Below are 24,159 nucleotides of genomic sequence, written 5' to 3'. Positions count from 1 at the left end.
GGAACACCGAGGACACATATTCATGTATAAAAGACGTACAAAAGTGCATGATCCTTTGCTTTTTCCAGGGCAGTGAGCTTATATATATTTTTCTTACATTGCAATAATATTAAAATACTTTTTAATAATTACATGAGTTTTGTACGTTTTTATTTTGGTTAAGAACCACATGTTTAAGGCAGAAGTAGTAATAGTTACTTCAACTGTTTTACAGTGCACACCTGTCTGTCCAAACCTGCCGCTGGCCAATAACTCTTAGGTCTGCACCTTCTGCAAAATCACTCATCCTTGGTTTAACAAGAGCAATAAAACACACACACACACACACACACACACACACACACACACACACACACACACACACACACACACACACACACACACACACACACACACACACACACACACACACACACACACGTGCTGTTTTACAGACCAGCAAATGCTCAGGTGTCATTCCCCTCTACAATAAAAGCTGTTTCCAAGCAATCATCATTCGGTCAAATTTGCACCAAATGGTTTCACCTTTAGGTTCACTAGCTGAGGTGATTTCCACCGAAAATCTCAGGATATTTCCTGCTGTGATGGCTGTGAGTTTGGACTCTCAGACACATGCAGCTATATTTCATGTGCTCATTTCTGGAGCTTAACAACTTGAATCCACAACCATGGAACCCAAAGAAAGTACTCTGAGGGCATGTTAGGAGAAGTTGGCTGAGCATCACACAGGCAACTGGCCTAGTAGTGGTGTGCACACACACACACACACACACACACACACACACACACACACACACACACACACACACACACACACACACACACACACACGGGAATTTCAGAGGAAAAGGATAAAAGAAGGATGTTATAGGGGAGGAGGAATAAAGGAGGATAGAGAGAAGGAAGAAAACAAACAAGAACAAGAGAGGAGCGGTAGAGAGTCTACATCTGCAATGGACTTTGCAGGATTTTAGATCACGCTGCCACGTCAACAAGATAGATAGTCGGCAAACATTGAGGTGAAATTAAGGGAAATCTCTTTTCACTCCCCCCTTTTTTTCTTTCCATAGAAACAACTCTCTCTCTTCTCCCTCTTATGTCACACAACGCACATCTTGACAGTTATTCATGGAAGAAATTCCATTCAAAACAAGAACTAGTTCATGACCGTAAAGAGGGGAAATGTGTTTCTTGGAAAACCTTTGACATTCTCCTCCAACTTCCTTACCCTGATTTTTGAGCAGATTACCTCGGCTGAATAAAGGCAGCATGTTTAAAGCCTCTGGTTCCCATATGAGCAGTCATGTGATGATGATATTTTCCCTCACAGTTCATTTCAGGTTAATAACAGTAAGCCTTGTGGCTCTTTGCTTATGCTGCGTTAAAGGTTTGTGTGTGTGCTAAAGCCTGATTGTAGATCTATCGATGATAATTTTGTTCTGCAAAAATTGAAATAGTTGCTTTATTTGTTGCTGTTGTGCATGTTCGGAACTTTTAAATGTTCTCTTCCAGTTGTGCGTGAGGTTTATTTTACAACCACGTCATCCTGTTGTGACAGTGACAGGCCTGAAGGTCTGTTAATGATGATAATCCCATGCACACAGCTGCAGCACTTTAGTGTGGAAGTCCACTATGTTCTGAAAAATGTGCCAGACCACGATTGGCAGAAAACAAAACACGAACACAACCAATCCACCTCCGGGAAAAACCACATTGATTAAAGGCCTGTTGTTTCATGGCAGGCCGAGCATGAAGAAGAGTCCAAGAATGATCATTTTCATCATTGATTAACACTCCTGTTGTCTTAAGGCTAAGATTGACACAGTTGTTTTTATGGTGTCATTACAGGAAAAGTCCTCCATTTTTTTTATCAATCCTTACTAAGTTTATTTGTGAAGAATTTTTAGGACTTTTCCAGAAAGTGACGTAAAATATAAATAAAAGTGCATCACTATTTTCCATTTTAACCAAAGCCTTACACTAGCAGGGTGCAACGCTTTTCTTATTGATGTTTTCTGAGTTGATATTTATAGATCGATTAAGTGTTAATAAAGTGTCTACAGCAGCTAAAGCATAAAATACACAGAAAATGAGAATGTGCGCGCTTTTTCTAAAGAAACCTTGTTATAGATGCAGCAGGGCTCTATGTCAAGAATACGAAGACATCAGGATTGTTGATTTTTCCGTTTTTGATTTATCTTTAAATTGTTTTGATTATAAACTGTACAAAAATGTTAACAATGCCCTAAAAAAAGATTTATTACGATAAACAATCTCCAATTCAAATGATTGTTTGGCATTTCTGAGTGATACATGACTTCAGTTTGTTTATTTAATGTTAAAACAATTATCATTTGATCCAAGATGTATGGATTAATCATGACAATAGGAGGAGTCTACAGATGTAAATAGCATACTGAAGATACATCCTACCCTGTAATCATCTCTTTTTGGTATTCCATTAAAAATAAATGTATTTTAATTCTTTATAGGACAAGTTTAACCCAATGTTTTTCCTATTGGCATTTGATAAAACATCTTGGGAGTGATTACTGTGCCCCCGCTGTGTCCCAACACAACATCTCTACTCAACTTCCTGTTTCACACTGCTCCTGCTCTCTCTAAAATCACTCCAGCTGACGTTATGAGCCACCAGTGGGTCGTTCTGTCCTGGCACACATGCTACCTCCTTCCGGTAGAGAACACGGGACAACGCCTGGTCCTTTGGCTCCATCGTGTGTCTACTAATGATAATACACAGACTATTATCCCCAGGCTATTTTAGGTATTAAATGTTAATGTTAAACTTTATTGATACCAATGGGAAATTCTCTTTTCATTTGCCCTCCTGCAGGAAAATCAAAAGGTCAGACTCGACTACAAAACAGCCCCCGGTTCAGTGTCTTACTAAAAGACACTCCGGGGGAGGGGACTTTCTTGACACAGAGGCTTCAACCAAGATGGTCTCTGTAACCCACTAGTCTGGAATAATGTGAAAGTGATATGAGTTTGCAGGTTTTAAATTCAACCGAACATCCTCTGATGTCCACATTGTTTAGTTAAGAAGCTGTTTATGGGTGGAATGAAAAGTCACAAGCAGTTTGGCCCCAAATCCAGCCTCTAACAGCTGTTAAAAACACTTTCATCTTCAACATCAACCAACACACAACATGAATTGTGTTGAATGTGATACAGGGTCAGAAAGCGTTGCGAGTATTGAGTAGTCGGTTTTCTTTCCGAGGATATTTTTTAAATGTATAGTGATAAATAGAAAATGAAAATACAGCTTCATGTTGTGTCTAGTGTTAACTCAAGTCTGAAAAGGACAGGAAATGTTCTTTGGAAAAAGAAACAAGAAAGCAAAAGGCAGTAATACAAGGACAACTGAAAAATTATTTATTTCTCAATATCCATTGCAAAGAATAAGAGGTGACACAGCTTGAAACAGATAATATAGAATTTATTTTCAACCAGAAGTAGGAAAATACATAGGAAGGTGTAAAGGAAACAAGCAGAACCTGTAGTCAAACAGAAATAATAAAAATAACCAAACTAGTCCAAAGAGAATAGAGAGGACGGCTAAGGGGTACAACGAAAAGCATTGTTTACCATTCAGTTTCTTTTTAAAACAGTATGTGTTGATTTGAAAACAGCTGCCTTGATTTCTCATCGGGATTAATGGACATTCTACAACATTGTGCAAGTGTTTTGTCAATATACATTTTTTTTTTTTGCTGGTTTTGAAGAATGGTAAACAATAGTTGGTCCAGTGCATAAACACAGATCAATATGTACTTCGCTGACTAGTTAGACAATCCTGATCATTGAACAACTACTACTAGATCGAGAGAAGATGAGCAAATATACAAGATGGTGAATCAAGGGGAAAGGAAAAGGAGTTTAAAGATGAGTGCAAAGGCAAAACAAACAACCACAGTTGAAAGATGGCTACATTTTCTAGATAAAATATTTAAAAACCCATTCTAAATGTGTCTGAATGTTTCTGTTATTATTGCCTAGTTTATTTTGGAAAAGGATGCATTTAAAATTAGCTGAGTGAGAAACCAAACCCCAACAAGAGTATGGATATGGACGCAACGTGTTCATGTGATCAAAGAAAAAAAAGTATCTTTCTTTGCGTACAGCCCTACTTTTCATGAAGACTATGAAAAACAAAAAGAACGTGTGACTGGTTGGTGAAACTTGCTCTACACGGAGGAGACTACAAGCAGCTTTGGTGTGCACCGTTAGAAAGAGATGCAGCTTGGGAAATTACTCTAAGCCTAAACAAGCCAACTACAAAACACAATGCAACATTGGAAAGTACAAGTGTGATTACTCGCAAACGCTTACAGGGTAACTCAGCTCTGTGATTTGCCAGATTTTCCATCAAAAGCCATAGGGTGTGGTGAACAAGGGGGCGATGGGGAGCGTCGGGTCGACAACCAAAAGGACTAGTCAGATCAGTGACTATCAAAAGCTTCTACTTGTTAGCTAGTAACATGATTAACCACTGTGATGCACAAGAAGAGTGAAATGGTTATCACAGGCGCCGTCTCGTGACCAGCTTAGTCCTAAAAACACGTTTTACCAGAACAGTTCTCTCTCGCACTGAACTGCTGAGACAGCTCTGCTGCCCTACAGGCACTCGCACTCTCCAGCTAGTGCCACACAACATCCTAAATAAAGCTGAAAAGTACAAATGTATATCCCTGTTCTGAGAGTTTTGACTAATTCCACTGATGCAGATCCCCTTTCCCTCCATACGCTCTCAGCATCATCAGGAACATTCAACTCCAAACAAGCCATCAACGTCTCGTGATTTCTACAGAGGATTTGGTTTGTGATTAAGAGTATATGGGGAAAATATACAGAGTGAAAGTAAAAACAATGTAGCAAACATCATAGAATTCATGATTTACACAACACAATTCAATATCTTTTTAGAAAGGAAACATGAGTTACATCTTTTATTCACACTTTACAAAAAAAGCTAGCCTTTTAAATCTACTACAATACTAATGCCATTCAGAAAAAAAAATATCAAACTGGACACGTTGGTTTCCACTGGAAAACAAAAGGTTAAAAGACAAACTTGTAGGGGCAAACAAATGGGACAACCCTTGATCTGAGGACTAAGCTTATTCTTCCTATTTACTTCCCTCTTGCTTTAAAAATGTCTATACATTTAAGTCAATTCATATGATGGGCCAAGAAGTGAGGGGAGCTGCATCCGAATGCTCATCATACGGTGCATTTGTGTAAAAACAAGTCTGTTGAATTCACCGCCTCGCCACGGGCAGACTACATGTTGGTCGGGATGTAACAAATTGGATTCAAAGCGACTTCTTTGCCTGGCTTTCAGAGAGAGAGAGAGAAAGCCAAGCTGAGCTGCCCCTCATCCCTTGTTCCTTCAAAAAGCAGAGCACAATGGGCCTTCCACCTTTTTCAACACAGAGGTAGGGAGGTCCACAGATGGCACTATAGCTGCAGTGACGAGGGCAAGAGAACTTTACAAAGTGGTTGAGCAAAGGGGGTTAAAAGACACAGCTTGATTAATATAGTGGGAGGGGGAGGTCGGGCATATAGAGTGATAGACAGGCTTAAGGAGGTTTAAAAATTCATGGCCAGGGAAGGGGCTTTTGGGTGGGGGGGGGGGGGTCTGGGCATGGAGCTGTGTGAAGGTACAAATAGGGAGCTAAACAATCCCAGGAATTGATAAAGATTAGACCTCCTCCTAAATGTTCCTTAAGTGGGGGGGGGGGGGAGAAAGCATACCTGATTACTAGAGAGCTCAATGAAAAGGAAGGATATACACATCATCATAACATTGTCACAGCTCATAAAAAAAGGAAATCAACATTAACAAAAACCAATAAAAGGACATAAAATCTTCACAAATGTCTCAACAGTATTTAAAAATAAAAGGAGAAAAGGTTGTTCAGGCGTTCGTCAAATGTAAATAGTGCAAGACAACGACAACTGCTACAGTGAGGCACGATGTTTTCTTGTACATGTGGGATTAGTATCGGTCGTATTGGTCACACGTCACTGGCGCGAGTGCGGCGCAGATGTGGAGTCACTGGTGGGCTGTGAGCTATCCGTGCGTGTCCTTTTGTCTGAACTGATGGCAGCAGTGTGGATCAATGGCTTTGTTAATGGGCAAGAAGCAACAGGCAGAGTTTACTCGGTGTCTATTTACAATCGCAGCACTATGCCGGCAAATCAAATCAACAGCAGAGGTGGGTGGGGGGGCAGAGGTGGGTGGGGGGGTAAAACAGCACTGATAATGAATTACAGTTAATCTCTAGGGAGTGCAAAGAAGTGACAGTGAACGCCTTGAACAACCTCTTCCTACGTCTTTTGTACAAGCTGGTAATATCAATTCATCTTAACATTAACTGGATAAAAATTTAGCCATAGTTTACAATACAATCTTTTTTTTTCAAATCTGATCATAATTTACTCTTGGTACAAAAAACACCAGAAAACAGGTCTTTTGTGGTTCATATACAATCATGTAAAGACTGAGTCTAGATAACTATTCTGTACAAACACTTGTGAAAAACCACTGCTTTCGTGTATGGAATATATGGCTGGGGAAAGTCACTACTGGCCTCGGAGACAGTGCTACAGATCTGCCTGCAAATTACCTGTGTGTGTTTATGCAATTATGTGTGTGAGAGAGTGTGTGTGTGTGTAAGCTTGCATGCGTGGAGTTGGATGGCAACTCCAGACAGTGAGAGGAATGCTGGTTTAACTCCTGTGTATCAGCCATCACTCGCTTTCTCTGCCCTAAAAGTAATCGAGACAAAGAAAAGATTTGTGAAAGCCCGTCATCGCTTTGCCCATCAGCCTAAATCCCGTGTCCAAAATGGGGGTACGTGGTCCACATGAGCTCATACGCACGAGACTAGCCTAACAACTACAGAAGCGTGGGTGAAACGGTCTGCAAACAGGATGGTAGCTGCTCTCAGTTTCTCTCCATATCCCTCACAAATCCTACGGACAGCCCATGTGAAGCTGGACATATGTAGTTCTCTGGCGTCTCGAGGAAGCGCTGGGTTTGATAGCTAATGCACCGGAGGTAGGGTCAGAGGTGTCGACTATCTTGTAGCACCATGGGAGGCCGTGACCGCACAAAAGGCCTCAGCACCACAGCATGACAGCAGGAAATCTTACCTCATGCGAGCTGCCTGGGATGCTTAACTACCAGCTAAAAGCTGCTCTAACCCAACAGCATCTGACTCAAGGAATGTGTGCCCCAGAGAAAGACTGAGAAAGTCCGCTGGCTGCCCAGAGCACGAGAGAACAAGCACCAGCCAAGGAAAGAGGTCTGAGAGTCACAAGTCTGCTGTCTTTGCTGGTTTCAGATTTATACAGGACAGACAGATAAGCAGACCGTCTGCTATGGAGCTTCTTAGGTGAATGTCATCCCATCAGCCACTGCTCAGCTTCCCCGTACTCTAAAACCAAACCCTTCCCCATGTGACAAATCTGAACGAGCTACCATCCCCTAGTGTCAAAGACAGAAGCAAAGTAGGTGGGTGGATTATTAGGAGGGAAGGGAGTCCAAAGCACAAATTATGATACACCAACAGGACTGAATCGAGCAGTTAAAAGAAAAACAAAAAGAAAGAAAACCAAGAAAAGAAAAATATAGAATATCTATAACATTATACGAAATCCCTGTCGGCCAGACCTCACTGTACGAATATTTTACAGGTTGTGTATTTGTCTTCCTCCTCCGGTATGGTGGAGGGAAGGGCTGGTAGTGGGAGGGAGGAGGGTTTGAAAGTGAGGGGCTGTGGTTGCAGCCCCCCCCCTGGTGGTGTGGCAGGGACTCACTACCTGCGGGCAGGCATGTGGAGCCCGTTGACCTGGGGGGGCAGGTTGGGCAGGAGCAGCTCCAGCTGGCTGAAGAGGGAGAAGTGGTCGGAGGGGATGTGGGGGTGTGGGCAGCCGCTGACATTGTTCTCTACGAGCCAGTGGGTGTCCAGAGGGCCCAAGATACCCAGCACGTTCAGGTGAGGCTTGGAGTAGAAAATATAGTCGATGACACCCTGGGGAGAGAAGAGGGGAGTCACGTCAGAGGGATACAACCTTGATATGGTGCTAATAAACAAGTAGCGTATACACAAAGCTAATATCTGAGTGGTCGGCACAGTCACCTTGAAGTCGAAGGTGTAGTTGGTGTAAGGCATCAGGCCGTTCTCGTAAGCGCTCTTCAGCTTGAAGCCGTGGGTGATCCTGCCGTTGGACGAGCTGTTCTTGCCGTTGCAGTTGAATTTGGTCAGGCTGTCGCTGTAGCGGAGCTCCTTGAAGTCCTTGTGGGTGCAGTCCACCCCCCCACTGCTCAGGTACTCCACCACGCCTGAACCGACGAGACGTTTTTATTAGAATCAAGAAAAGTCAAGTAGCACTTCAAGGTCCCAAATCAATTCCTACGCTAAATGTTATTTTTAGCATCAATTAGCTGTAACATTTAAGCAGTAATTCAATTGAATCTTATATTGCAAGCCATGTAAAGCAACATTTCTCAGATCGCTCCTTTCTGGGAGATTTGGAAATAAAAACACCAAAACAAAGCTGTGTGATATCAATAAAGTCCTGTTTTGAATGATATCGCTACATTGAAGCAGGAAAGCATGAATACTTCATCAGGGCAACAATACAATTAACAGAACCTTACATGCAAGAGGATCTTGACGCATCTTATTTTAGGAGTGGGTTAAACCTGTGCTAAGAAATCGTATAAACTATTAAACATGGTCCATTCACCTGCAGAGAACACTTCTCAAGAGCATGTGGTTACTTTCAATTGCTGCTTTTGTCGGTTCAAAATCAAAATCCATGTATTTTACTATCATAAAACAACTTAAATGTACATTTGGGCTAGTGAGAACGTTGCTTTAGGCGAGTGTAACAAAAACTAAAACTTTAAACAATAACCAAAAGAAAATAGTTTCCTGACGTAGCGTAGTCAATCAGCAACCATCTTGGAATAAAACTATACATAGAATATAAGAACAAAGGGTGGAAAAACCCACATTTTCAAAACACCAGTGAAGGTATGGCGGAGGGCTAAGGTGAGCGTTGGTACCATTTAGCCATGCTAACTTACCAGAGTCCGGCAGGGAGTTGAGGTCAGCGCACAGCACCAGTGGAATGGCATTGGTCTCACCAGAGACAGAGGACAACTTGAGGCTGCGCGTGGCTTTGTCCACGATGTTCTTCACCTCCGACAGGAACATCATGGTCTGGACCAGCTTCACGTCAGAGTACTCTGGATCCCAGTGCATGTGGGCATTGGCTATCAGGAGCAGCTGCTTCTCCATGCCATGGAGTGACTTTCCAGCTGAGAGGAGAGGAAATGGATGGAAAGAGGAATTAGTAATTACCAAAAGAAGGTTATGTATGCACCATGCACATGTGGACCACTACCTACTATCCTTTGTGCTCAATGAGTTTCAGACGAATGTCAATTCAAGATAAGCAGGGCTAGATGATTTTATTTATATCATTATCAAATAAGAAGTCTCGAGACAGAATAGAGTGTAACTCACAGGAGGCCTCCATCATCTCTTTGCGGACCTCCAGCAGCACAGCGACCCCGATGTTGTCCTTGGTCATCACCCGGTTCAGCATCGCCTCGGAGCCCTCGGAGTTAGCCATGGCCAGCTGGTTGAACTCCACTGTATGCTTCTGCACGGCGCTGAACCTGGACCACAGCGAGGAGAGAGGACATGTTTAGGCAGGGATGAGATCCTGGAGTTTAACATCGGCATGGCATATCAACACATATGAGCCAAGTGGCAGAATCATCTGGTTTCCCCTCAACTCAAATGGTGACCAAATACAGAACCAGTCCTGTGTGGACCAAGCTGCTCATCAAAGTCATAAACATGTTCATGCGATTAACAGAGGCTTATAAAAAAGTCACAGCCATCACATTTAGTTGTTTACTTCACCAGCACTTCAAGCTCTTTTATTCCTATCCACTTCTCAAAACTCTACAATTTGAATAAAGGAGATGCAATGCCATGAACATTGAACTGTGCTTCTAAGCCAGCTGATAACGCAACTTGATGAATTGAACGGGATGTATATTTGTTATAAGTTAGCATTTGATATGTTATGATACCAATTGTTTAAATCCAAATGTCTTTGTTGCCATGACCACAACAACATTAATCTCTAGAATATATAATAAACACACATTTATAAAAACGTTGTGTCATAATTCAACAACAACATTTCATTTTCATTCATCATGTTTGGAAGGCAACGGTACACATTATTCACAGGTTAGTATGTTCATATTGTGGTTACTGTTTGATACATTTCAATATACCCTTCAAATGTTAATCAATGGCCCTAATAATGACTATCAGTTGAGGCCCTTAATTACAGGGATATAGTCAATAAAACGAAATATCTTAAATGAAAATGTACGCTCCGTGATATAACTGACCAGTTGATATTTCCTTGGTGCTCGTAACAGGTCAGACACAATAGGCTGAGCAAGTCGCAGCAGTAGTCAATACACTGTCAATATGCAATAATACTGTATATATTGGATCATTCCGTCGATGCTCAAATGTGACCTAATATACAGTGATAAACACTATATTGCATTACTTATCACTTTGGCGGGGTTTGAGCGATGTGGGGTTTGAGTTATTTAAATGTCTGTAGTGTTTCCACAAACAAATCCAACTAAACTTCAAAAGTGGTATCTTACAGGTCACACAAATGGGTGTCCATCGAGCTCTTTCCCTAGCATGACACAGCTAACACCAGACGTTCTGTTCCACATGGGCTAGTAGTAAACATAAACAGTTCTTGTGTCACAGAGAGTCACCAAAGGACACCAACATGCTGTACTGAACAGCTCGATGTGAATACATGTACATCCCGATCGTCTTGACATTGGACGATTTAGCATAGCATTCGTATAACATTATCAGACTCATGCTGACAGTTAAAAAGGGGAAAAAAGCAGATGCAACAGAACAAGAGATGTTGGTTGCCTTCCCAATCACATCACGTGGTGGTATGTTTGGCATGCCAAGACAACTTCCCTGTCATATCGTGTTTGCCAACAGCTGATTCAAGGGGAGGGGTTATCCCCAAAGTTAGTGACAACTCCCACTCAGGCTCACTGAAGGTGGACCAGCAACTGTCAGAATTCTTCATCATCACCTACCTAGCAGCGTTTATCCATATTATACATTAAATATGTGCAATGACTTAAGATCGAGGTTTCTCAATTTAGATAAAATATATGTACTATGGTATAGAAAAATGTCAATGTGACAGTTTGTGTTTTTAAAGTTTCTCAAACTCTTTATCAAGGTGAGCATAATTAATGTTATGCATCGTCTCAGGGCTACAACAAACAGACCATCTCTTTGTAGAACAATCTAACTGGTTAGGTCGGTCAGTAATGGAAACTCAGCCAAGCTGATATCATCACAGCAATAAAAGGAACAGCACATGTTTCGCAGCATTACAGATTACACCTGGAATGAAAGGCTTACAATGCAATACGTATTTACCCTGTAGAAATTATTGCATCTGTTCAATGATGGGAAAATCTCACAAGCTTAGTGATCGACTATAAATACACCACAATAACCCTTTATTAATAACGCAGCCACAACATTCAGTGTCATCCTAATTTTGTCCTCATAACTATCTAAAACATGAGGTCATAACATATAATCTTGGAACTACAGATCAGTGAGATAATTCCTCAAGTCAAAACAACAGATGCATACTTTTCTGTCTTGAAGAAAACGGCACAACCATCCACATGTTTACGGTCCGACTCCGACATGGTCCTGGCTCGTGACTTTGGACTGAAGAACCCTTCGTACCCCTGCTCCTTCAGCTCAGGCAGGAAGTAGTTGTAGTACTGCTCTGTCTCAACTTCCTTTAATCAGAGAAAAACTTGTCAGGATTGACAACAAGAAAGACTGACAGTCATGCTAGCGTAACAAATACCCCCTTCCGAAAACAACCTAACTGTAATACAAGACTCGGATAAGTAAGATACTGTTAAAAGATATACAGCTGAAGGAAGGAGTGGCAGCTATAATACCAGCAAGAATGGGAAATTATATATATATATGATATAGATGTTTGTAAAATATACTAGAAAAACTCAATACAAAAACACATTAAATAAAAACAACAGACTTTACAAAATGACAGGACACTCTAATCTTACTTTTTCAAACATCAGAACGTGGCAAACATTGCCTCATAAATAGCAAAACATTCAGACCGATTCCAGGTCAAAGAGTCTTTTTGAGCTGCATGAAGTTGTCTCTGATGATGGTGTTTGGTACATTTGCATTAAGTTTGCTTAAGTTAATTCCCGTGAAAATGCTTTGATCTCTTACCTGCAAACTGATGATGTCTGCATTGCAGCCCATTATCTCCTGCATGATGGATTTTTTTCGGTATTCCCAGTTAAGAGCCCAAGAGGGGCAGTAGCCATATAGCTGTCGTGTGGCGTACTTATCACACAGCACATTGTAGCACATCACAGAGAACAGTGCTGAGGGCAGCAACAGAAAAAAGAACATGGTTTAAAAAGGTTTGGGATTGAGACATTTCCACACTTGTTTAACAGCAAGCAACCCAACCACAATACCAGTGAAATAGCAGGATTCACGATACTAATTCAATACCACCATTAAAATCAAATGAATCTCTTTAACAAACACTCTTTTAATATCCATTTGAGTTGCTGTGAAACGGAATGACATCGACTTGGTACCAAAGTCTTGGTTTTTGTGACATTCCTAGTTTCATGTGTTTGGTCTTTACCTGAGTCCCGTGTCCTGTCGGGTTCCTGGATTGAGATCCATGACCGGGCTGGGGGCTGCTCTGTTGGTACTGAGCAAAGAACAACAAATATTTAATATTTGTGACCAGGTGAAAAATGAATGCAAAGAAGCTAAGGGGCACATTAAGCTGTCAGGTTCACAATGAACTCGTGCTGCACGATTTTCCTCCATAAGAATTGAGATCACGATTCTCATCGTTTCAATGAAAATATTTATTGCACTCTTTCTCTTAGACGTCACATGAGTACAATGAATTTAAACAGACAACATTTGTCTCTCTTGTAACAAAAACATAACTTTGTCTTTAGCCTGTAGTTGCTGAATACTGAACAAACATTACTACATTCAAAATGTGGAACCTGGAGGCAACTATTGTGGCTTAACAGACACCATCAACATCAAAGTGCTGGACTTAAATCCAAGTCTCAGTTTCTTGTAGCAAAAACATAGAGTAATTAAAATGAATTTGACAGCCAACTACTGTGGCTTTAAACAAAGTGCTTGACTTAAACTCAAGTCTCCCTGGTAACAAAACATACAGTAACTCAAATAAAGATATTGCTGCTGCCCGAGTGCTGAACATAAACAATAGAATTTTTGCAGCTTTATAATAACAAAATGTAAACTTTGCAGTAGCACCTGTTCACAGTGACAGGACACCCAACTACTGTACAACAACACCAACCTGTTTGTTACAGGGAGGAATGCACTTCAGTTACTCAAAATACCTCACCACAGTGCTGAATATAAAAACAAAACAGTCACAGCTTTAGAATAATAATATAAAAAAAGCCTAGCCGGCTAGCACCCAGTTCAACTACTGCACTTAAAAGGTTCTTGTACTGAAAAAAACATAAACTTAAACAAAGTGCTAGACTCCACTGAGTAGTAATGTCACTGAATCAAAAGGATTAACTTAAATACTGCAGTCAGTACTGAATATAAAAACGGAACAGAACATAAAGTTACAGCTTCAGAATAAATGTAAATAAAGGCTAGCTGCCTAGCTACTAGCACAGTCCATCTACTTTTTTCGGCACAAGCACAACTTCCGTCTCACTCTCGCCAGAGTCGCCACCGGGATTTTCATCGGTGTTGTTGTCATTGTCCTCGTCACTCATTTCTGTTTTTCCTGTACTACTAGTCGCTCTCGTCACTCTTTGCTAATCAGTGCTAATGCTAACGCTTCTGTAAACATACTGCCGGCTCCTGCCCTCACGTGCTGCAGTCAGTGAGTGTTGCCAGGTATACTTATTATAAGCCACATTGGGCTTATCTTTCTGTAAAGTTGCTTGGTAGTAAGTAATAATAGTTGTTGCGGTTGTGTGCTTGTTGAACCGACATATATAGGTTTAAAGTGCTCATGTTCTTTTGCGCTTGTTTTCATAGACCTGGTTGCTTATTCCTTCCGCAAAAACTGGCAACACGAGTGGCTGCAGCGTTAACACGGCATGAGAGGAGGAGAGACAGACAGAACACTACCATTTGGATGCGATCATGGTACTTTAATGTTAAATGTATAGAGTATATTTGCTTTACATCGTTTAAGTATGATTGACATTGCAAGTTGGTATTATTCAGAAGCAAAATAATTAAAAAATGTAAAAAAATCAGCTTGACGTCATAGGATCGCCGTAATTTAGAAATGAGATCGCATCGGTGTCTGAATCGAGATCACAATCTTTTTTCGATTAATCGTGCAGCACTACAATGAACCCATTTTTAACTACTAATGTACCTATATTTTTGGTATATAGAAACAACTGGCAATATGTAAATCGTGTCGGGTCTCAAAACGTTCAGACAGAGGGGTACTTACTGCGCTTGATAGCCCCTGCCAGATTGTCTAACAGGTAGTTGAGCAGTCTCCGCGTGCCATCGGGTTCTTGGTAGAGGCTCATAATTTCTTGTGCAAGTGGGTTTCCTGGTGAAGGAAAAGCAAATCAGTCTGAATCGTCGCCAACACAACAAAGACATTTCAAGGGTAGAATGGCTACAAAATAACCTCGGTGAGCCACTCACCTTTCAACCCCAGTGTTTGTAACTGAAACAGTTTCCCCAATTCAAATGGCAGAACCCGCAACTGGTTGTTATTTAAAAGCAGTTCCCTGTGGAGGACATAGGGGAATTTGATCATTAGAATTCAAACCTCCTGAGAAACAACCAACTTTATTCCTGTTCAAATACAGTTGCCCAAAAACATTTGCCTGTTTAACTTCAGATTCATTGTTAATTTGAAATGTATATGGAACCATATGGGCAGATATTCAATGGATCTACAATAAATACTTTTTTTTTTTATATCACTTTGCCATAATGGAAATAACTAGTCTTCCTTTCTATTGTGCCTAAATTAGGGGGTACATGTTTAGCTGTGATTAACTAACCTGAGAGACACCATGTTGCCGAGCTCGGCCGGCAGGCTCCTGATCTTATTGGATGAGAGATCCAGGTACACCAGGTTTTGTAGTTTGGCAATGTCTGGCGGGATGCGTGACAATGAGTTGTCACTGATGTGCAGGGCAGTGAGATGGGTGAGAGTCCACAGGGATGTGCTGAGACTCCTCACTCGGCCTGTGAGACAGGGGGAAATGCACACACACAGGAGGATTAAAGCCAAGTATGACCCCTCTCCTTGCAATGAACAGGGTTGATTGATTCACAATTATTAGATGATGCTCAAGCATAATTGTAGGGCTGCATACATTCCCCAATTGAAATAAATGGTTCAAACTCACGAATTACCAAGAAATAACATGGGCAAACTGCTTAATCAAGAGAGTAAAAGATAAAAAGTCATCCTTAGTTGCAGCTCTTTAAATGACCTATGTGCCGAGCTACATTGATTTACCCACTTCATATTTAAAAAGTGACAATGCAGTAATAGGACTTTTTGAATGTAGGAAAACTGCCTACTGTGCGTAATCTATATGCAAAAATAAAGAGATATGTCTGACTGGTATGAATTAAAGACAATTATCAACAACGCTAGGAGTTCTACGATAATACTCACCGCTGATTTCCAGCTCAGCCCAGTATGACTTCTTCCCGTTTGTTGCTTCCTCAGTGGACATGATTGTGTACATCCGCCTGGGATCCGGCGGGTCATATTTTTCCTTGGGCATTCCTATAACACTAGATACATATTTGTGCTTTTAAAAAATGTGCATGGAAATAGTAAAAATTATCCAATGGTGGGCTCTTTGTAAATCAATTAAGTAATTGTGTCCTCAGACTAAAGCTATTAATAAGGTTAATGGTGGTTTAGTTCAGTTAACCGTGTTTGCTTGAGCCTTTAACCAAAATACCTCATGCACACATGTTAGCACTAAATGTTGCCATATTCAAACACAAACAACACGTTTGTTCGAGATATGGTTGAATAAAAACAGTAATTTAACCGCCTGGAGTACTATAATCAAACTGACAACCAACACTAAATTGCTTCTTATGAGGCTGTGATTTCATTACTTACGTTAACGTTACATAATAAACATTAAATCAGCAACGTAGCAAGATAGCAAACTACTTGACTGTGTTAACAATAAACGACAAAGAATTCCCTCGTTAAAAGAGCTAAACTTAAAAGCCATATTCCAAAACAGTAAACATGTTAGGACAAAATACGATTGGTAGATGTTTCCTCTCGGTGGTCGCTAACTGATTAGCCTAGCTTAACCTAAATAGGTAACGTTGGCTATCAAACTATACATAACAGACGCTAACGTTAAAATAGCTAGAAGCTAGCTCGCTTGCTAATTACCAAAGATTGCAAACGGACACGCGGAATTGGGTAAATTGACCAATCAATTCACTGATTGTAATGCTTTGTCCGAATGGGTAAGCTAAAAAGAAGCTAAATGACAAAAATATACTGCACAAATATTGTTTACATAATAGCAAAGCACTGACTTGCGCATTGTAACTAGGCCACGAAATAGCGCATTAGTTAGCTGCTGCTAGCTAGCCTCCAGTAGCAAGAATCACTATTGAGATTGAGATAAACTGTGAGCTAACAAGCTCACAACGCTACACAACGCTGGGGTTGCAAGCAATTGTGAGCTATTTAGCTTAGCTTGAGTTAGCTTGTTAGCTATAAGCTATCAGATCCCAATTATTCGAAGCTGACCGACTTCCCATTTAAACTAGTCTTTACTTCGGAAAACCACAAACACGCTTCGAACATCTACATAACATTTGGGTGAAATTAGTGAAAACAGTTTAGGTCCAACAGGATGAATTGCCTTTTTACCTGCAAGAGCATACCAAATAGCGAGGACCACTGCGTGTTCTCTTTTGTTTTCTAGCTACTTCGCACCCGTTTCCGCTGCTGTATCATGGCGACTGAAGGATTTTTTTTTTCTCTGCCGATAACAGCGCGTGATCCTATTGGTCGGCGCGTAGACGGCCCAACCAGCTGTTGAACCAGAGTAAATACAATCTTTGGTGATGAGTGATCGATCATAAAATGGATGGAAATAGTAGCAGTTTAATTTATCATTGCGTGTTTACACATTTGTAATACTTAGCAGAGTTAAAGTACATGTAGTGGAATCAATAATGTGTACTGCATTTGTATGACAAGATAAAGTAAATATTGTGGTTGATGAGAAGCAGATATAGGTTCGAAAATGATGGTAATTTATTAAGAGATGACAGTAGTCAATATAGTTTAATTGCATTAGACCAGACAAGGCTCGGCTTTTATTCAGATTCTAAAAACAATTGAATTCAAACCAATAAATGTAATAAATAAATAAATAATAACTTAGTCTAATGCTTTATAGTCCATACAACAAACTGAGAATAGTTTGTTGAACACTGAAAGACATCTAACGGGTCATCCTGTAGATAAGTGAGCAACTCTTCAACATGGAAAGGTAAGGTTTGGCCGAGGTCAGCCTGCAATCTGAAACGGAATGCCTCCATGGCATCACAAATGGCAGGCTTTGATACCATATCATCTGTTCTGTAGACCTAATGCTTTATAGTTCGTCCAACAAACGGTTTTTAATTCAACACTGACAGACATCTAGCAGGTGATCCTGTAGATAAGTGAGGGACTCTTCAACATGGAGAGGTAAGGTTTGGCCGAGGTCAGCCTGCGATCTGGAACGGAAGGCCTGCATGGCATCACAAATGGCGGGCTTTGATACCATATCATCTGGTCTGTAGACCAAGTTGCCAACCCTGCCTCTTTGTTCAGAGATAGAGTTGCTCAGATAGCCTGGGTATAACAGATACAATTGTTAGTAGAAAATCAAAGTTTGCTTGGAAGTGTCAAGTGAAGTTATTTACATTTTTACTACTAAATTGTTGGAATGTTTTAATAGTCAGAATTATGGTACACTGTATTAAGGGGCATCAGATTGTAACATTCTTTGTCAGATTTTTATTATAACCCATGTCTCAGAAGCATTCTTCTGCACAAATCATTTACACTGACATCAGTGGTTAAAACACTTTCACAACTATACTTTAAATATAATGAAAATACAAAAATGTTTATACAGTGGGGAAGAAAAATCAAGGACAAAGCTCAGGAAATATGTACAAAGTTCACCAAGAACCTATTTGGTCAAATTTGGCATAACATGACTAAAAAAAAAGTGTATTCAATACAGAGAATCCAAAATAGTTATTATAGATTAAAAAACACAAAAATGTGGTACTGCTACACATTTTGCATATTCAATGCAATCTGAGGTTTCCCACAGGATTCAAGCACTGTCTGCTTCCTTGCAGTAGAACACTGGAAAGCTAACTTCAGACAACTAGCATTGTCACTATAAACATATATGTTCTCCTTCATTTCACAGACTTTACAGGGAGAAATGTCATGATTATAGCTGCAAACGTTGTTATGAGATGTACTGGAATTGACCAACTTCTCACCTTTCATTGCTTTGTTGTAGCTGAGCAGCAACATCCAGAGAAGATGTACCAACTCTTCCCACCTCTGCCACCTTTCAGTACCATCCTGGAGAACAGTCATGGACAGCCAGTTACGATGTTGTATCAAACTCTTAATTTTCAGATTCCCCAAAATAACATAAAATATGCATTCTAAATCCCTACTGGGGATATGACATGTACCTAAGATGTTTTCACTATCTTTACATTTCAATTCAGCAATCTTTTATTGTTAAGGAGATGTGTTAATACCCTCACATCTGTGAATAGCAAAGGGTGGAGGTTAAGCTTAGATGAAAACAAGATGCAAGAGTGATATTCACCGAAGGGTCTGGTGCCAGAGTGCAGTGTTTCAAAAAGTGAAGCAGAAGACTGAGCGACATGGGCAGAGTGATTTTCAGTGGGCATGAATAGTCCAACAGTTGTTCCAACAGCTTACATCTCAGCAGCTTGCTCTGCAGGCTCTCCAGCAACAACATCCTGGTCGTCAGAAACAGATAAATCAGAGATGGCTTGGAAAAGTAGGTAAAAGAGACGCATAGTGCCATTAGAATCATTTCAATTTGTACTCTATTTGACCATTAATTACTCAATGGATTAATGGAAAGACTATCCATGGAAGTCTGAAATACGTTCACATTCAAACAATGCAATTAAAATGTTTAAACTGTATAGAAATTATTATTATTACATGAAAGAAAATCCTGTGTCATGTTATGATATAGACTTCAAAATGTATATCCGTTTCATTCTCACTTATATTTATTGTTAAGCATCTTTTCAATTTAAATGAACTAAAACATAGAAAACCCATGTTCAACAGAGGAAATCCATTTTGCATAATTAATCAATTTACAGCATTTATGAACAGTTTGAGTCATTTACATCATTAGATTTATTAATCATCAGACAGTGACATTGATTCCACTCATTTGTTATTTTTACTTTTCAGGATATTTTACAAATTGTTATATCTTTTTTTATTAAAAGCCATATCAATACACTATAAATCATTTACTGGATGTACAAATTAAATAACAAATACCATTTGACACCTTCATACGTCTACAATAATTCCAGTGACTCAATGTACTTTCTCCCTCTCAACTTTCCCTTAGTCGTGATACAAAACATCCCATCTGTCCTCCTCACCTGTGTGCTCGTAGAGGTGTATTGCTGATGAGTATGTGGAAGAGCTCCTGGGACAGCTTGGCAGAGGTTAGAGCTGGAGAGCGGTCCACCTCCAGAGCCAAGGTCAACATCCTCTGGAAGGTCGACACCATTCTGAACGGGACAAAGGGACCAAAACTTGATAACTTGAAAAACATAGAAGCAGCCATAATGGTACATCCATGCGTAAGACAATGTAATCAAAAAATATATTTCAAAATGTGTATATTACCGGGTTTGTTCATCCCTCTCTCTGGCTGCTTCTCTACTGTCTCCAGGCTCTGTTGATTCCCTAATGGCAGCAAAGAGCCACTTGATGATCTCCCTAGAAATAACAAGAATGCATGTCTTTATAAACTACAATGTTATTGTGCTGACAAATTGGTTTTGTAATATTTCATTGTATATTTCAAAATGTGGACTGTAACAAAAAGTGAGTTTTGGTAGTTCTGTTTAAATTAACAGGCTTCTCGAATTGTAATACTGATTTAGCAATCTGTAATTTAACCTGAAATAACAAAGAATATCAAATCTGTCAAAAGGACTGCTTGGGTGTTAACTCTTGTAAGGCAGCTATAAGTTTAGTTTACAACAAAAGAGGTGAGGTTTAGGCCAAACAACCACTAACACGTAGCTATTTAGTAGTGTATTTAATAGCAGATGCCACTGTTAAGCCACATGTGATCACTGTTACAAGACAAACGATAATTCAAGGGCATCATAAAACTACAGCTTCCTCACAGTTTCAACAGAAAACGGTATGCACCTGATGTGTGGGAACTGCTCATCGCATGACAACGTTGTCTTGGCGATGGAGTGGTGGAGGGCAGAGATAGAGCGTTTGGCCTGAAAGTCATCTTCCAAAGTCTGCACAACATAATCCAGGAGCATACGCACAACCTCCCTCCGATACTTCTGTATACAGTCCTTAGGAATTTAGAAGCACAGAAAGGGACAATATCAGTTCACAGAAAACACAGACAAGCTGCGATATGTCTGTTTACTTCTGTAACAGTGAGCAGAAAAACTGAATATGTTTCCCTAATGATGTCATTCAATTCAAAACCTTTATTTATCCAGTTAAAATCCCATTGAGATCAATGATCTCTTTTTCAAGGGAGACCTGCATAATGCACTGGTCATCAACAATGCAACAGTACTTTGGCAATTTGTTTTTGTGCTTCTTAAAATACATTGACACAAAAGTTGTTTTAAACCCACTTCTCACGTTACAACCAAATCTCATTTAACATAGTCTTGTTAAACAACACCAGTGGAAAAGTGTAATATCATGTGATATATCAACCAGCTTTTCTGTTTTTTCACAAATATTGCTATCTGGTAGTTTAGTACCTGATTGGCCATGACTGAGGTCAACAACTCCCAGTCCCATGGAGCTGAAGTTGTATCAGCCATGTGGTGTCTGCAATCAGAAAGCAGCTTTAATCTCTGAAGTCAAAGATGGAACCAGAAAGACAAAATGAAAGAGAGGACGTAAAGGATAGATCAAGAATTGAAATACGAAAGGCAACAAATAAAACCATATTATTAACTCTTATTCCCCTGGTTCCCTCACCTCTGTGTCCTCATCAGCAGGTTAAATGCCTGCACGCAGCGGTGATAAGGACACTGGTGGTCGAGCAGAACGCCACGCAGCAGGTGGGAGGTGATATCCTTGGGGGGATAGTAACCAGGCTGCAGCAGGTCAGATAAGTGCTGCAAAGTGCCTTCTGTGAGCTTTTCTTCAATGGTAGTGTAAACCACACCCAGGCTCTGGCGGCATAGCACCTCAGGAGCTCCAAAATCTTCATCTTCCTCATCAGGCTAAAAATAAAAACATAATAATAAGAATAGTCAATCTTATATAATTAGCCTATATAATCAAGTGTCAAATGTTTAAATATTTGGAAAACGGTCTCTTACCAGGGCTTGAGCATGTCCAAACATTATTTTCCTGAGTTCAATTGGGCACACAAAGTGCCTGTCCTCTCTACTGGCTGCCCTAAAGTCCAAATCAAACCTGCTCTCTTTGTTAACTTCGTCTCCGTCACTCCCCTCTTGCCAAATAAAAGGCCCTGGGCTGCAATAGTCTCCGTATGTCCCGGCCCAAGATGTGTCATCCATGTCCTCATTTGCCACTGAAATAAAAGGTTCATCATGGATGCCATGGAGCAAGACGTCAGAGCGGTTTGAGGCGTCATCAGCCTTAACATCCTCTGATTGCCCTTCAGATATAGTTCCAGCTGGTGTATTCTCAGAGATTGTTGCTGGGTTGATGTGCCTCATAAGGTTATGAGATATGGGACTTGTGTGGGATGGAGAGTCACAGACAACATTCTCACAAGGGTTTGGTCCAGTGGGAGGAGAGCTGGGGAACGAGGGATCAGCGAGAAAGCTGTGCATAGATTCAGCTTTGTCCAATTTCATTTGTTTTAGTTTAGAGCACAGTACTTCTCGTTGTTGTGAATGTTCTGCTTTATCTGGAGATAAAGAAGGGGATGTTGGAGAGGAGATCATTATGAATGAGCTTAAGTCATCCCTTTCGCCTTCATGAGTGCTGTGCTCCTTGGAGGTCTCAACAGAGCACCCTTTATCTGAGCAGGGAGGGTCAGCTGGGCCCTCTAGATGCTGAGATATTTCAGCATTTAACTGTGTGCCGTTTTCGTTTTCCTCCTGTCTGATAAGAGATTCACCCACCTTAGAAGGAGACTCAGCCAGTGAGGAATCCATGTGAGGACCATTTAAAGTGGTAGATAAATTACTATTGCATTCTGGGGTTTCAACGTTGAGGTCTTGTTGACCACGGTGCAGGGACATTTGTGTACAATCTTTGTTTAACAATACAGAACACTTTAATGTTTTCAGATCTGCAACATGACTTTCAAGAACAGCCAATCGTCTTAATTTGACAAATGCTTTGCTATAATGGGCCATTTGAAGTTGTGTTTGAGAATCCAAACATCTCTTCTTTGGCTTTACATGTCCACAGTCCTGCTTCAGTGCTTTAACGGTTGGGTATCTTGAAGACCTCGTCCGTAGGTTTAAATTGTGTTTGTTTGGTATTTTCGTTTCAGAGTTATCCGGTGAGAAATTCTTCAATGCTGGTTTTGTCCGGTTAACTACATTGGTCTCGGGCAATTCCACAAGACTTTTGGGCAATTCCACAAGTCTTTTGCGCGACTTCAGCTCTGGAAAAGTCCATCTAGTATTTGAGAGGTCAATGTAAAGCTAGAAAAGGGAAAAGTAAACAGAAACGATATGTCAAATGAATGATGTGGATAATTACATAATTACAAAGGAGAATGTAATGGCTTTTGGTAAAGTTACGCAAAAATGAAGTAGCTGTTGCTCCTTCGACATATCCAAGACTTTAACAGTCAGTTAGCAACCGTTTCTACAGCAACGCTCGAGCAGCTAGCTTGTTAGCTCACCGTTGGGATGTTGACTTTGACAGTATCGACATCCACCCTCGCCGCCGTCAGCGGGTCATCCAGCTTCACAACGTTACTGAAGCAATCGATGAATTCCACATCAGAGTCGTCTGTATCACTGTCAGAGCTGATAGTTATCGGTTCGTCCATTTTCCTCACTCCTTCAAACTCTTTCGAGGCAAACTCCAGAAGCTAAAGTTGAGTAAGCTCACAAAGGCAGACCCATGAAAGTCGCCACATTAGTGAAGAAGGAAGAGCTGACTTTGTTACGCCACACCTCATCATGTTTTGTAGAAGAAAAGTAATGAAGGGTTACTAAGTCGACCTTCGGACTTCTGGCAGTTCTTAGTTCCTCTCTTCCTTGTCGGTAGTTTTGAATCTATCTCATCCCTTCTTAATTCACGTGAAGTGCCACATATTATCTCACATTGTTGAGCTTAAAACCAAGCCACGTCCGAATAACAATTTCCAATGCCGGGACTTTCACATAGTTGATTTAATTGTATAACTGGCACGACTGAAAACGTTCTCATTACACATCCATGCTGAAAACATCTGAAAAACGGACACTTCCTGGTTGTTTGTTGTGCTTTTTTTCTTCTGTAGTATGTCAGATCACAACTAGCTGCACAGCATCAGATATCTCCACCTACTGTTCTGGAGTGTAAGGGCTCAACCTGCACATAATATCCACCATGGCAGTCCTTTAACTGTCCTAGAATGTAAAACATTTGACTATTATCTATTTAATTTCAATAATAATAATCAAAGCGACTTACATACAT

The 24,159-nt window shown here is 40.5% G+C and overlaps 2 protein-coding genes across 3 annotated transcripts; both read right to left on the bottom strand.

Moving 5' to 3' along the window:
- Positions 1–3,439: 3,439 nt before the first annotated feature.
- Positions 3,440–17,232, bottom strand: LOC117453384 (CCR4-NOT transcription complex subunit 6). The gene is made up of 12 exons (XM_034092208.2): positions 17,113–17,232; positions 15,874–15,995; positions 15,248–15,434; positions 14,883–14,968; positions 14,680–14,784; positions 12,841–12,909; positions 12,411–12,568; positions 11,784–11,938; positions 9,567–9,721; positions 9,125–9,358; positions 8,172–8,374; positions 3,440–8,063 (listed from the first exon to the last, which is right to left on the bottom strand). Exons 2-12 carry the CDS (start codon positions 15,983–15,985, stop codon positions 7,848–7,850), a joined length of 1,680 nt encoding a protein of 559 aa, XP_033948099.1. The 5' UTR covers positions 15,986–15,995; positions 17,113–17,232; the 3' UTR covers positions 3,440–7,847.
- A 294-nt stretch (positions 17,233–17,526) lies between these two features.
- simc1 (SUMO interacting motifs containing 1) lies at positions 17,527–23,951 on the bottom strand. Of its 2 annotated transcripts, XM_034093640.2 has the most exons (10): positions 23,375–23,951; positions 21,867–23,171; positions 21,520–21,767; positions 21,297–21,366; positions 20,710–20,870; positions 20,176–20,268; positions 19,926–20,057; positions 19,097–19,253; positions 18,756–18,840; positions 17,527–18,087 (listed from the first exon to the last, which is right to left on the bottom strand). In XM_034093640.2, exons 1-10 carry the CDS (start codon positions 23,522–23,524, stop codon positions 17,876–17,878), a joined length of 2,613 nt encoding a protein of 870 aa, XP_033949531.1. In that variant the 5' UTR covers positions 23,525–23,951; the 3' UTR covers positions 17,527–17,875. The 2 variants fall into 2 exon arrangements, with proteins under 2 accessions (XP_033949531.1, XP_033949532.1); XM_034093641.2 differs by lacking the exon at positions 17,527–18,087 and having other exon boundaries at positions 18,753–18,840; positions 19,213–19,253.
- Positions 23,952–24,159: the final 208 nt, after the last annotated feature.

Source organism: Pseudochaenichthys georgianus, chromosome 10 (assembly GCF_902827115.2).
Source record: "Pseudochaenichthys georgianus chromosome 10, fPseGeo1.2, whole genome shotgun sequence".
Lineage (NCBI taxonomy): Eukaryota > Metazoa > Chordata > Actinopteri > Perciformes > Channichthyidae > Pseudochaenichthys > Pseudochaenichthys georgianus.
This window is presented reverse-complemented; position numbering and strand designations above follow the sequence as displayed.

What these genes read in the sequence shown, in the direction of transcription:
- LOC117453384 (XM_034092208.2), bottom strand. Translation starts at nt 15,985, where the DNA reads ATGCCCAAGGAAAAATATGACCCGCCGGATCCCAGGCGGATGTACACA. An exon ending in GTTTTCTTCAAGACAGAAAA is followed by an intron (nt 9,722 to 11,783) that starts GTATGCATCTGT and finishes GCTGTGGTCCAG; the next exon opens with GTTCAGCGCCGTGCAGAAGC. An exon ending in CAACTCCCTGCCGGACTCTG is followed by an intron (nt 8,375 to 9,124) that starts GTAAGTTAGCAT and finishes TCGTCGGTTCAG; the next exon opens with GCGTGGTGGAGTACCTGAGC.
- simc1 (XM_034093640.2), bottom strand. Translation starts at nt 23,524, where the DNA reads ATGGACGAACCGATAACTATCAGCTCTGACAGTGATACAGACGACTCT. An exon ending in TCAAAGTCAACATCCCAACG is followed by an intron (nt 23,172 to 23,374) that starts GTGAGCTAACAA and finishes TCCCTTTTCTAG; the next exon opens with CTTTACATTGACCTCTCAAA. An exon ending in GAGAGGGATGAACAAACCCG is followed by an intron (nt 20,058 to 20,175) that starts GTAATATACACA and finishes TGTCCCGTTCAG; the next exon opens with AATGGTGTCGACCTTCCAGA.